This window comes from Capra hircus, chromosome 21 (assembly GCF_001704415.2).
Source record: "Capra hircus breed San Clemente chromosome 21, ASM170441v1, whole genome shotgun sequence".
NCBI lineage: Eukaryota > Metazoa > Chordata > Mammalia > Artiodactyla > Bovidae > Capra > Capra hircus.
Window position 1 is genome coordinate 23725963 of NC_030828.1, and position 13753 is coordinate 23739715.

Genomic DNA, 13753 nt, shown 5'->3' on the forward strand with positions numbered 1-13753 from the left:
TTGGATCATAGGAAAAAAGCAACAGAGTTCCAGAAAACATCTGCTTTATTGACTACACCAAAGTCTTTGACTGTGTGGATCACAACAAACTGTGGAAAATTCTTAAAGAGATGGGACTACCAGACCACCTTACCTGCCTCCTGAGAAATCTGCATGCAGGTCAAGAAGCAACAGTTAGAACTGGACATAGAACAACAGACTGGTTCCCAATTGGGAAAGGGGTACATCAAGGCTGTATATTGTCACCCTGTTTATTCAACTTACATGCAAAGTACATCATGCGAAATGCTGGGCTGGATGAAGCACAAGCTGGAATCAAGATTGCCAGGAGAAATATCAATAACCTCAGATATGCAGATGACATCACCCTTATGGCAGAAAGTGAAGAGGAACTGAAGAGTTTCTTGATAAAAGTGAAAGAGGAGAGTGAAAAAGTTGGCTTATAACTCAACATTCAAAAAACTAAGATCATGGCATCCAGTCTCTGCACTTCATGGCAAATAGGTGGAGAAACAGTGGAAACAGTGACAAACTTTTTCTTGGGTTCCAAAATCACTGCAGATGGTAACTGTAGCCATGAAATTAAAAGATGCTTGCTCCTTGGAAGAAAAGCAACCTAGACAGCATATAAAAAGCAGAGACATTACTTTGCCAAGAAAGGTCCATGTATCCATGATTTATCCATTATGCATGTATGGATGTGAGAGCTGGACCATGAAGAAAGCTGAGTGCCGAAGAATTGATGCTTTTGAACTGTGCTGTTAGAGAAGACTCTTGAAAGTCCCTTGGACTGCAAGATCAAACCAGTCAATCCTAAAGGAAATCAGTCCTGAATATTCACTGGAAGGACTTGATGCTGAAGCTGAAACTCCAATACTTTGGCCACTGATGCAAAGAACTGATTCATTGGAAAAGATCCTGATGCTGGGAAAGACTGAAGGCAGGAGGAGAAGGGGATGACATAAGCTGAGGCGGTTGGATGGCATCATCGACTCGATGTACATGAGTTTGAGCAGACTCTGGGAGTTAGTGACGAACAGGGAAGCCTGGCGTACAGCACATGGGGTCGCAAAGATTCAGACGTGACTGAGCAACTGATCTGAACTGAATGGAACTGTGGGGTAGAGCTGGTCTTCACTTTCTCTCGGGTTGAAATATATATATATTTTAAAGATCAGCTGTTGTTCTTAGTTGATTGGAATGGAAAGAGATACAGTGAAATACAAGGCTGACCATCATCAGGGACCTCACACACATTCTTAACTTCCCACTCAAAGGAGAGCCATTACCTGATTGCCTCATAGGCCAAGGAGAGATGAATGGAAACCGAATTTCCAATCTTAGTAACAACACAGGCTGGGTAGTAATACAGTGCTCTGACCAAAAAAAAAGTAACCCATGGAAAAGAATATTTCCTAGAAACCCACAGAATTTGGACAAGCTTGTAAGTCAGGGAAAACCATCAGAATTATTCTTGCTTCATCACAGCATCTCTGATTTGCCAAATTCTCTCCCACCAAGTATACCACATTCATGAAAGAAAATGGTTTGGGCATTGAAGTGAGGCTTTATTTACGCATGAGTCAGACAGTTGTGTGTAACACCCTCTTTGATAAACAATATATTTTTTTAAAAAAACCTTTCTAGTCAAGAGAGATCAAAAGCTTTCCAGAAATTGAAGTTAAAACCCAGAGTTGTTTATTTAATCTGAGAAAACTAGAACTCAAGAGACAGGAAAATAGAAGACTGAGTACAAATTCATACAGTGGAAACATGCTAAAATGCATCCTATTAAGAGGTGAATATAGAATTTGGACATAAAGGTGTAAAGTAATTTTTGAGTGTTGTTTTTCAGTTGCTAAGTTGTGCCCAACTTTTTTTGTGATCCCATGCCCTCCAGGCCCCTCTGTCCATGGGATTTCCCAGGCAAGAATATTGGAAAGGGTTGCCATTTCCCTCTCCAGGGGATCTTCCCAACCCAGGGACTGAACCCATGTCTCCTGCATTGGCAGGTGGATTTTTTTTTTTAACCACTGAGGCAACCAGGGGAAGCCCAATTTTAACTACACATATAATATATGACTGTATTTCTAAGAATTAAATTTTAGAATATTATAGGTAAAACTAAGATCACTCCCCCAAAACACTGATACCCTCTAAAATAGCCACTATTTCCTCAGTGTTTTCAGTTTGGAATACATCCTCTCAAATCTTAAAAAAATGTATATACACACAGACATACACATATTCATACATGTACATGTGTATGGGTACAGACACACTCAAAGTAAATAGTTTATGTGTTTATGTGTGTTTATGCATGAGGTCAATAAACAACACATTTTCCATGTTAAAACCTTCACCAAACATACTGTAAAATTTTAACCTTTGTGGCTATTTTTCTCATCCCATTACTGTACTGTTTCCTACTCGGTCAGACGTCTCTAAGTTGACTTGAGAGGAATACAGATCTTCTGAGTAGGAATGAAAAGAGAATTTTTTAAGAGGGTATGTTTGTGTTTGTGTGTGTGGGTTTTACTACTTTAGCATCAAATGGGAAAACCTTAAGAGAAGCAACCCAAGCCCAGAATTTATGAACAACAGTGGGTTAGAGAGAATAGAAGGAAAGAGAGATGACAGTTAGGGCTTCCCCAGAAGACTTTCCCAACACTGCTGTCAAGGAACAACGTTGGGTTGATGCTTCAAGGGTCTGACACAAAAGTCACTTCAATGTCTAGGAACGGCAAGTGAAGTCCAGGAATGGCAACTTAAACGTCTACAAATGTCTATACCTTCAATGTCAGGATCACATGAGGCCCCGGTGTGCACCATGGCAAGTGAGGACGTGTGCCCTGTGGAGAAAGCAGCTGTTGCACAGCTGAAGCCAACTATCACCATGGCGGAACGCAAGCTGGTGGTCAGACCTTCCCATTTTTAAAGTGAAGCAGGGAAAAAAAAGAACACTGGTATTTTAATGTTAAAATAATCGCTTGATTTTTTTAAAGGTTGACAATTTAAAACCCAAAGTTTCAAAACAACAAATCCACCCAGACTGACACTTGGCTGGTCACTCTGGAGACTGACTTGGCAAACAGGACAGCAGTTTGCAACTCTCCTCTAACTCCAAATGTCTTTCTCTGCTGGCACAACCAATGCTTTGATGAAACTTTGACAAGTTAACATAGAACAGTTCTTTAGAAGGCACTGGGTCTTCTCACAGGTAAATATATTCCTGGCAATTGGAGCTTTTGTCTTTCTTCCCTTTCCATTTTGAATGAGTTTCCCAAAAGGGATAGATAGGACAAAACCATCCACTGAAACACCTATTTCTGCTTGTCTTAGGTATTTTTAGTTGTATCAGAAGAATTTCAGGTTGTGTCACCTTGGAAAAACATTGGCCACTGCATTTCATGTCCTCTGAGTGAAAGAAGATGCCCCCGATTTACCCAAGAGAGGGGACACAGAGCCCTGGTCACAGGAAAGAAGAGTTCTTATGAGGGGACCTTGTGACAGGTGTCCAGACAAGTGCTCATGATGAGACATTACTGAGGAAACAGGAAAGGAAGGTAAGGGAGGGGCCTCTGTCTTCTCTGCTCTGCTTTGCAAGGAGAGCAACAGAAGAGTTGTGGTTTAAGACATGGAGCATTTAACCACAGACCATTCTCACTGAACTCCATCGAGAGGTTTAAAACTGAACACAGCAACCAGAGACTACAAATTCAAAACAATCATTCCCCTATAAGAATGAAGTTTGTTTCTTAACTATTGGGGTTGAGGAACAGAACCTTGAGAGAGCTGAATGAGTTTTAAGATCTGACTGTCAAGGTGGAAATAGTAATGACACATGCCCTGTATGATAACAGTCACTGGCTGCCGACCAAACCAACTTGTTCTTTTCCAAATTCAAGACATGCTGGGCCCCTGATGCATGACATTTTATGAAGAGACTCGTCCTACCTTGAAGATGAAATCAGCCATCAGAGGTCCTGGAATCTTAAAGGTCTGCCTCTCTGAGCCCTTCTGAAATTCCACTGTTGTGTTTTCTACAACAAAAACTCCAGGGCTGTTAAAGCTGTGCTCTCCTTTGCTTCCTTGAAGTGTTTTTGATTCAATAACTAAAATTTAAAAATAAAGTTTTAATGAAAGTATCTTAAAAGCATTTCATTTCAAAAGATATTTTAGTACATGTAATTGCATCTGATATCAATACAACATCAGTACATCCACTCAGTTTACAAACACTGATTCAAATTGGGGAAATAAATATATAAGCTTTTTGTGCGTGCGTGCTAAGTTGCTTCAGTAGTGTCTGACTCTGTGCAGCTCTACGGACTGTAGCCCACCAGGCTCCTCTGTCCATGGGATTCTCTAGGCAAGAATATTGAAGAGGGTTGCCATGCCCTCCTCCAGGGGATCTTTTTAGCTGTCTATAAAAAGGAGCAAACAAGATTGCTAGCTCCAGTAAGGTCTACTCAACCGTTTGGAGTCATAAGGGCAAGAAGAAAACTTTTCTCTATATTTTTTCATGATGTAGTTATTACTTAAAGGTATGTTACTAATTTTCTCACCCCTTCAGATCATACGCCTAGACTTTACTAAACTACAATAAAATTTGAATTTGCTTTGAGATTATTTTTTTACTTTGAAATAATTATAGATTTACAGCAAGTTGTAAAAGTAGTGAAGAGGTCCTGTATACCTTTCATTCAGTTTTACCCAATGGAATGGTTACATCTTATCCAACGATAATACAATATACAAACTAGGAAACAGACATCAGTACAATGTGTGCCTATAGTCCTGTGCTATTTCGTCACACATCACCACAACCAAAACACAGAACTGTGATATCAACACAAAGATCTCTCTCATGTGTCACCTCTTCAGTCACAGTGGCTTCTTTTCAAGATTTATTTATTTTTTTCCCCTGTCACAAGACATGCAAGATCTTAGTTCCACGGCCAGGGACGGAACCCATGCTCTCTGCACTGGAAACACAGAATCTCAACCCCTGGATCAACAAGGACGTCCCTCACATTGTGTTTTAAAGGAACACTAGTTCTTTCCGATCTCTAAAAGAACACTGCTGATAGTTTAACCAAAATAACACTCCTCCTTTATTTAAATAATTTCTTTCTTTCCGTTTCCTTTTTTTTTTTTTCCTTTCATTTTATAAATGTTCCCATACTTCGTGGAGCTGATTCACCTGCATTTCTGGCTCCAGCTCTACTCCTAACTCACTGCCTTGGCTTTTTATGGCCTATTTCTAAAATGAGGAGTCAGAGCAGACAATCTCCCAGGTCCTCTTCTCTGAAATCTACACTTGACTCACTGGTTCTTTAACCATCTCGAACAAAGGACACAACAGAACTGCAACTCCATTCAATCTAATAAAAAGCAACAAAATGATCTGGTTTTAAGAGGCTGCAACCCACATGCTGCTGTGCTTTGGCAGTTTTTTTGTTTTTTTGTTGTTGGTTTTTTTTTTTTTTTTGCCGATTTCTCTCTGCCACTGGAGCAACTGCAGGAATTCAAGTGCCCTGGACAGACTATTTAACAGGCATTAGGAGACATCCCTGATTATCCCTGACAGGCAGGCTGGGAACTTTTCTGGGAAAATTCAAAGACTGGACACAGGCTCCTTGATCTGCAGGAGTCATTAGTGGTCAAAGAATAATTCTGGCTACCCTCAGACACACAAAACCCCAACCACTTTGGCCCTGATCTCCATGACTGCAGTAGATTTTTGGAAAGTGTGAGATTAAATTCATTTCCTAGTTCCAGTGAAGATATAAAACTGAATGCTATAAAGCGAGTTGTCAGTAAAAATGAGATGGGAAACTAGAGATGGTAAGAGAGCCCTACACTGGATGAATTAGACCTTGAAATTAAAGGAGGAAAAAATCATTAGCATTCAGGTAATATCAAAACATGAAATAAAGTGGGGCAAAATTCATCACTGCAAAGAAGAAGGCATACAAAACACCAAGTTTCTAGATGGAGATTGAGCCTGAAGTGACTTGATTAAATTCAGGTAGTGTCCGATGGATTCGGCGGCTGTGTTGGGGCAGTGATTGTTTTACCACTGAGCTGACCTTCTGCATCATAGCTTGCCAAGCTCCATCTGGTTGCAGAGTTATGGCTGCGGTGGGGGTGTGGGGTGGGCGGCAGGGGGGGTGGTGCCGGGGGGAGGTCAGAATCTGGAAAGGCGATCTGGGGGAAGGGAAGACCAACATGACACCTATCTTTTGACCCATCAGTTCATTTGGTTTTCATTGTTTTTAATGTTTATTTAATTATCTACTTGGGCTTCCCATGTGGTGCTAGTGGTAAAGAACCCGCCTGCCAATGCAGGAGATAAAAGAGACTTAGGTTAGATCTGATCCTTGGGTCGGGATGATCCCCTAGAGGAGAGCATGGCAACCCACTCCAGTATTCCTGTCTGGAGAACCTGATGGACAGAGGAGCACAGAGTCACAGAGTTGGACACAACTGAAGTGACTTAGAACATATGCATGCAAGTATCTACTGCATTTTCTGCCTCCTTTAATTTTTTTTCATGACATTTTGTTGTTCTTTTGTTTTCATTTATTTTTAGGCCATGCCATACAGCATATGGGACCTGAGTTCCCCAAGCAGGCACTGAACCCATGGTCCCTGCATTGGTAATGCTGAGTCTTAACCACCAGACCAACAGGGAAGTCCCTGAGGTTTTGGTTTTTGATTCTGAGTCCATTCTATTAACTTCAATGTTGTCCAAGATCTTTAGTGATGAAGATGAGAGAATACAAGGTAGAAAACCAGTTTTCAAGTGCATATGAATTACCCAAACTACTCCTCTCCTCCACTTCTCATAAAATATCTTTATTCCAATTCTTTCAAAAGGTTTCCCACTCCCTGGGTCACAAACCCTGGCTGCATACACAGGAGGTCAAAAGCAGGTACCCAGACCTCAACTGCATAACTTGGTTCAGAAATGGGTGGTCAATAAACTAAGGGAAGCGCTCTGATGAAGCCACCTTTTGATGGTTTGTGGATCCCAGCACTGCTGACACTTCAGATTAACAAGGCCACTGTGATGAATTCACAGTGAAGCAGAGGCCAGTGTTGTTCTTCAGGAGTCATCATTTTTATGGGGGATAAACTTGCTTCTCCTTAGTGCCTATCCCTCTTAAAAGTAATTGGCAGAAAAGGGGTTTTTGAAAATCAACAATTCAGACAATGTGTTGATTTATGGATATGTCTTTTAAGTTGTTATTTTAAAATTATTTATTTATTTAAATTGGAGGATAATTACAATATTGTGATGGTTTTTGCCATATATCAACATGAATCGGCCATAAATATGTCTCCCCCATCCTGAATCACCCCCCATCACCTTCTCTCTACCCTATCCCTCCAGGCTGTCCCAGAGTGCCCTGGGTGCCCTGCTTCATGTATCAAACCCACATTTGTCATCCATCCTACATATGATACTGTACAGGTTTCAATGCTATTTTTCCTTTCTCTTTTTTTTAGATATAAGTTTATTTATTTTAATTGGAGGTTAATTACTTTACAATATCGTATTGGTTTTGCCATACATTAACATGAATCTGCCACAGGTGTACACGTGTTCCCCATCCTGAACCTCCTTCCCACCTCCCTCCCCGTACCATCCCTCTGGGTCATCCCAGTGCACCAGCCTCAAACATCCTGTATCATGCATCAAACCTGGACTGGCGATTTATTTCATATATGATATTACACATGTTTCAATGCCATTCTCCCAAATCATCCCACCCTCTCCCTCTCCCACAGAGTCCAAAAGACCGTTCTATACATCTGTGTCTCTTTTGCTATCTCGCATACAGGGTTATCATTACCATCTTTCTAAATTTCATATATATGTGTTAGTATACTGTATTGGTGCTTTTCTTTCTGGCTTACTTCACTCTGTATAATAAGCCCCAGTTTCATCCACCTCATTAGAACTGATTCAAATATATTCTTTTTAATGGCTGAGTAATACTCCATTGTGTATATGTACCACAGCTTTCTTATCCATTCATCTGCTGATGGACATCTAGGTTGCTTCCATGTCCTGGCTATTATAAACAGTGCTGCGATGAACATTGGGCTACACGTGTCTCTTTCAATTCTGGTTTCCTTGGTGTGTATGCCCAGTAGTGGGATTGCTGGGTCGTATGGCAGTTCTATTTCCAGTTTTTCAAGGAATCTCCACACTGTTCTCCATAGTGGCTATACTAGTTTGCATTCCCACCAACAGTGTAAGAGGGTTCCCTTTTCTCCACACCCTCTCCAGCATTTATTGCTTGTAGACTTCTGGATAGCAGCCATTCTGACTGGTGTGAAATGGTACCTCAGTGGTTTTGATTTGCATTTCTCTGATAATGAGTGATGTTGAGCATCTTTTCATGTGTTTGTTAGCCAGTGCTATTTTTTTCAAATTAAGGTCCAACACCCGGTGAATATGCTGCAGGCTTACACTGTGATGTGCAATCCACAGCTCCTGAGAACTGCACTCATAGCCCTTCAATCCTCAGAACTCTCAAGGACCCTCTGTGTTCCTATAGTAGGACAGCTAGTGCTGGGTAAAGACCCCAGGAAATGTATAAATGCTCCCACACTGCAAAAGGCAGAGGATAACAGCCTCTTTTCCTGCTGCTGCTGCTTCCTTTTTTCTCCTCTTCAGGCTTAAATGACTGGGGTTGCAGAGAAGAGTCAAGGAAGAGATGCTAATGCATAGTCAAATAGATGAAAGAGAAATATCCTATGATATCACTTACATGAAATCTTAAAGAAAGATACAAACAAGCTTTGGCATTTGTTAGCTGGCTTAACAAAGAAATATATTGGAAATCCCCTTATCTTCTGCTGCTTACTCTGAAGAATGAAGTTAGTGTTGTCGGAAGAATAAATAAAATTACATACCAGGAAAAAGAAAAAGAGGATCAGAAACCAAGACGCTCTTTTATCCCCAAATCTTCACAACTCAAGTCTACAATAGTACCTTTACCTATTTTGATCCATATTAGTTATTTTTAAAAGAAATAACTAGAAAGATGATGACTGCTCCTAACTACTTCTAGCTGAAAGGCCTGCCCTGAGAAGTATCAGTCCAGGCTTCTTTCAAAAGGGGCAGGGTCATGCTAATTATCCCAAGAGGTCTCAAATTTTAAGAAGGCCACAAAGTATTGTTAGGTAAGTATGTAATGAGCATTTAGCATGGCTTCCTTGGTTATAAATACATCAAACTTACGCTTCAAGTTGTATTTTATAGTGTATGCACACTTTACTCAGCATCCATTTCCTTTGATGAGTCATTATGCTCATGCTTATATTCATACATCTCTATACAGTGAGTCGCCTAAATATAAACCTTCAAGTTGCAAACTTTCAGAGATCAGAATATGTGCTCGCATGTCCAATCAGTAAGTTAGTTCACATGTCCGGCGTACATTGTCGCATGTGTGCATCCTCTACCAGTGATCATGCTGTGTGCAAGCAGAGTAGTACAGCATCTTTATTTCAAGCCCAGGATGTCCAGAAGAAAGCATAAAATAGCAGTGATGTAGCTGGTACAATGTAGTGAATTGTGTTAGCTGGGTACCTAGGGTAACTTTGTTGGACTTACAAAACACTCTTAGGATGGACCTCGTTTGTATGTAAGGAACTTACTGTATATGGTCATCAGACAGCATTTAGATGACAAAGAAAAAACAATTCTTACAATCAATAATGGAGGTTTTCAGTTTATGGCATCTTGCCTTCTCCAGTTTATTGCCAGTCAACATATTTCATGTTGAAGTTTTGCTTCAATAAAATCCCTTTTGCAATAACCCTCTTATTAATTCCATTTTTGAAATTTTAGGGAAATCTGGAGCTGTGTGCTTGATATAATACTGAGGCCACGCTTGCAAAAGGACTGGAAATTCAGGCTCTAATCACCTTGAGGCAATATGCAAGATGGGTATTATGTAATTAAATTTCACAGCAAAGAGACTAACATTATGTTACTGAGTATCCTCAGTTTTTAATGATGTGCCTTTTTGAGGGTGGCACTTAATACAGATCTTAAAAAGAATGATTTATTACTGCAAAGTCAGCTTAATTTCAGGACTATATCTTTGGAATAAAATTAAGAAAACTCTTATACAAATCAAGAAAATAAAGCCACATCTATATTAAGATGTTAAGAAATGCTAACTAATTCCTTTGTAAATGAAGCCAGTTCATTCTCTTCACTGGCAGAGAAAGGCAATTTTCAGAAACACTTCTGAGCCAGTTTTGAGAATGTTCAGACGGAAAAATACTCCAAGCAAGAGATCTTATCACTTTTGGAGAAATGGGAATATTTTTGAGCTCTGTTCTTGGGACAGTGCCAGTCTTGAGTATTAAAGTTATATTTAATATGCCAGAACAGGTATGTATGTAAATGAGTATTTTACCTCAAAGTATTCATCTTTACTAAACCTGTTTACCGCCTACTTATTCTGCTTTTTGAACTTCTTAAGCTCTCTTTAGAGATGAATTTTAAATAACTGTCTTTAGTATCATGAAAAAATCGGCCCAGTCATTGCATATTTTTATTTTCTAAAATATCTTTTTGATATGCTGTAAAATTCACATGCCATAAAATTCACTCATTTAAAATATAGTTTTGTGGTTTCAGCATATTCACAGAATTGTGAAACCATCACCACAATCTAAGTTTAGAACATTTTTGTCACCACTCCTCCAAAGAAACCCCATATCCATTAACAGTCCCCAGACCTGCCACCAACCCAACTCACCCTTGCTCTACGCAAGTGCTAACCAGCTTTCTGTCTCCTTAGATTTGCTTACACTGGACATTTTATATAAAGACAATCATATATTAATAACATGTGACCTTTTGTGACTCATTTCTTTCACTTAGCACAATGTTTTCAAAGATCTTATCTATTGTAGCAGGCTTTCTGTGGCGCTAGTCATAAAGAAAATGCCTGCCAATGTAGGAGATATGAGACTTGGGTTCCATTTTTAAGTAGGGAAGATCCCCTGGAGAAGGAAATGGTAGCCCACTCCAGTATTCTTGCCTGGAGAATCCCATGCACAGAGGAGCCTGGCAGGCTACAGTCCACAGGGTCACAAAGACACGGACATGACTGAGCACAGAGACATCTATTGTAGCACATGTCAGGGACTTCATTCTTTGTTACAGTCAAATAATATTCTACATATGCCACATTTTATTTACCCATTCATCTGTTAATGGACATCTGAGCTGTTTTCACATCTTGGCTATTATGAATTATACTGCTATGAATATCCAAGCTAGGCTTCAGCAATACGCGAACCATGAACTTCCAGATGTTCAAGCTGGTTTCAGAAAAGGCAGAGGAACCAGAGATCAAATTGCCAACATCCGCTGGATCATCGAAAAAGCAAGAGAGTTCCAGAAAACCATCTATTTCTGCTTTATTGACTATGCCAAAGCCTTTGACTGTGTGGATCACAATAAACTGTGGAAAATTCTGAAAGAGATGGGAATACCAGATCGTCTGTCCTGCCTCTTGAGAAACCCATATGCAGGTCAGGAAGCAAGTTAGAACTGGACATGGAACAACAGACTAGTTCCAAATAGGAAAAGGAGTACTTCAAGGCTGTATATTGTCACCCTGCTTATTTAACTTCTATGCAGAGTACATCATGAGAAACGCTGGGCTGGAAGAAGCACAAGCTGGAATCAAGATTGCCAGGAGAAATATCAACAACCTCAGATATGCAGATGACACCACCCTTATGGCAGAAAGTGAAGAGGAACTAAAAAGCCTCTTGATAAAAATGAGAGAGGAGAGTGAAAAAGTTGGCTTAAAGCTCAACATTCAGAAAACTAAGATCATGGCATCTGGTCCCATCACTTCATGGCAAATAGATGGGGAAACAGTGGAAACAATGTCAGACTTTATTTTGGGGGGGGGGGTCCAAAATCACTGCAGATGGTGATTGCAGCCATGAAATTAAAAGACGTTTATTCCTTGGAAGGAAAGTTATGACCAACCTAGACAGCATATTCAAAAGCAGAGACATTACCTTGCCAACAAAGGTCCATCTAGTCAAGGCTATGGTTTTTCCAGTGGTCATGTATGGATATGAAAGTTGGACTGTGAAGAAAGCTGAGCGCCGAAGAATTGATGCTCTTGAACTGTGGTGTTGGAGAAGACTCTTGAGAGTCCCTTAGACTACAAGGAGACCCAACCAGTCCATCCTAAAGGAGATCAGTCCTGGGTGTTCTTTGGAAGGACTGATGCTAAAGCTGAAACTCCAGTACTCTGGCCACCTCATGCAAAGAGTTGACTCATTGGAAAAGACTCTGATGCTGGGAGGGACTGGGGGCAGGAGGAAAAGGGGATGACAGAGGATGAGATGGCTGGATGGCATCACCGACTCGATGGACATGAGTTTGAGTGAACTTCGGGAGTTGGTGATGGACAGGGAAGCCTGGAGTGCTGCTATTCATGGGGTCACAAAGAGTCGGACACGACTGAGTGAGTGAACTGAACTGAATATTCAGTACTTCATAGTTTTGAACCAAAATGTTATTTTACAATGTGATCATTCAAATCATTCACAGATCTAAATGATTTTCACCTGTTTTCAAACATCAAGTTGGCATTTACAAGGATGAAGATTTATTCTCATCGAGTGGTGGGCTGGGACTCCCCTGGTGGCCCAGTGGCTAAGACTCTGTGCTCCCAGTGCAGGGGCCCGGGTTCCATCCCTGGTCAGGGAACTAGATCCCACATGCCACAACTAAAGATCCTACATGCCACAACTAAGACCTGGCACAGCAAAATAAATAAATTTTTAAAAAGAAACAGCTCTGGTGGGCTTTAAGCCATTTTAAGAAGAAGCCTTAAAAAATGTTTTGATGCATTATTCTAGAGAAGGCCTTGAGTGAACTGACCATTATATGGTTGTAAACATTTTAATATTTTAAATCAGTCACACTCTTTTAGTCATAATTCATACAATAAAGTAGGGTTAAAAAAAAGACTTTCCAATAATGGCTCACTCTCACTGTCCTAAACATATTTTCTTCCTTCCCTAATTTAGGCCCTAATGTACTATGAAATTTTTTTTAAAGATTTTTAATCTATATCCTTGGTGACAAACACATTTTGACATAAACATTCCTCAAAGGACATTACTGTTTAGAATATCAGTACTGAATCTAAAATATACAAACACACACACACACATGCACATACACACTTGAAAGCTACAGAAAATGCACAATGCTGAGAAATTCATACAACTTGAAAATCTAAGATGGTGGCTCAGGAGAAACAAAAAGGCAAAATATGCAGCATTTTAATCCAGTGGACCTTGATTTGTGTAGTTTTAAAATAGCTATATTTATAACTACTTAGTGTTTTGTACTTTTTACAGAAAGATAGAGCTGAACACAGTGAGCTTCTTCAAGGCCAGGGATCCAGTCTTGGCAGAGACTCAACTTCCCCAGAAAAAGACTAAGAAAGTGCTTCGCATGGCCACAGGAAACCCTGGGAGAGAAATACACAAACTTCGGTATTACCAGTTTCTTCGGGTCTTAAGAGACCAAAAAGGGCTTCCCTCATAGCTCAGTTGGTAAATCATCTGCCTGCAATGCAGGAGACACAGGTTTGATTCCTAGGTTGGGAAAATCCCCTGGAGAAGGAAATGGCAACCCACTCCAGTATTCCTTCCTGGAGAATCCCATGGACAG

At 40.3% G+C, this 13753-nt stretch overlaps 1 protein-coding gene across 4 annotated transcripts in view; it reads right to left on the reverse strand.

The window, feature by feature from the left end:
• Positions 1-13753, reverse strand: part of ADAMTSL3 (ADAMTS like 3) — a 371527-nt gene that overhangs the window by 166350 nt on the left and 191424 nt on the right. For all 4 annotated transcript variants that reach the window (XM_018066193.1, XM_018066194.1, XM_018066196.1 and 1 more), the window contains exon 9: positions 3958-4115. In XM_018066193.1, the coding sequence (XP_017921682.1) occupies positions 3958-4115 (158 nt within the window). The remainder of the gene's footprint in view (positions 1-3957; positions 4116-13753) is intronic.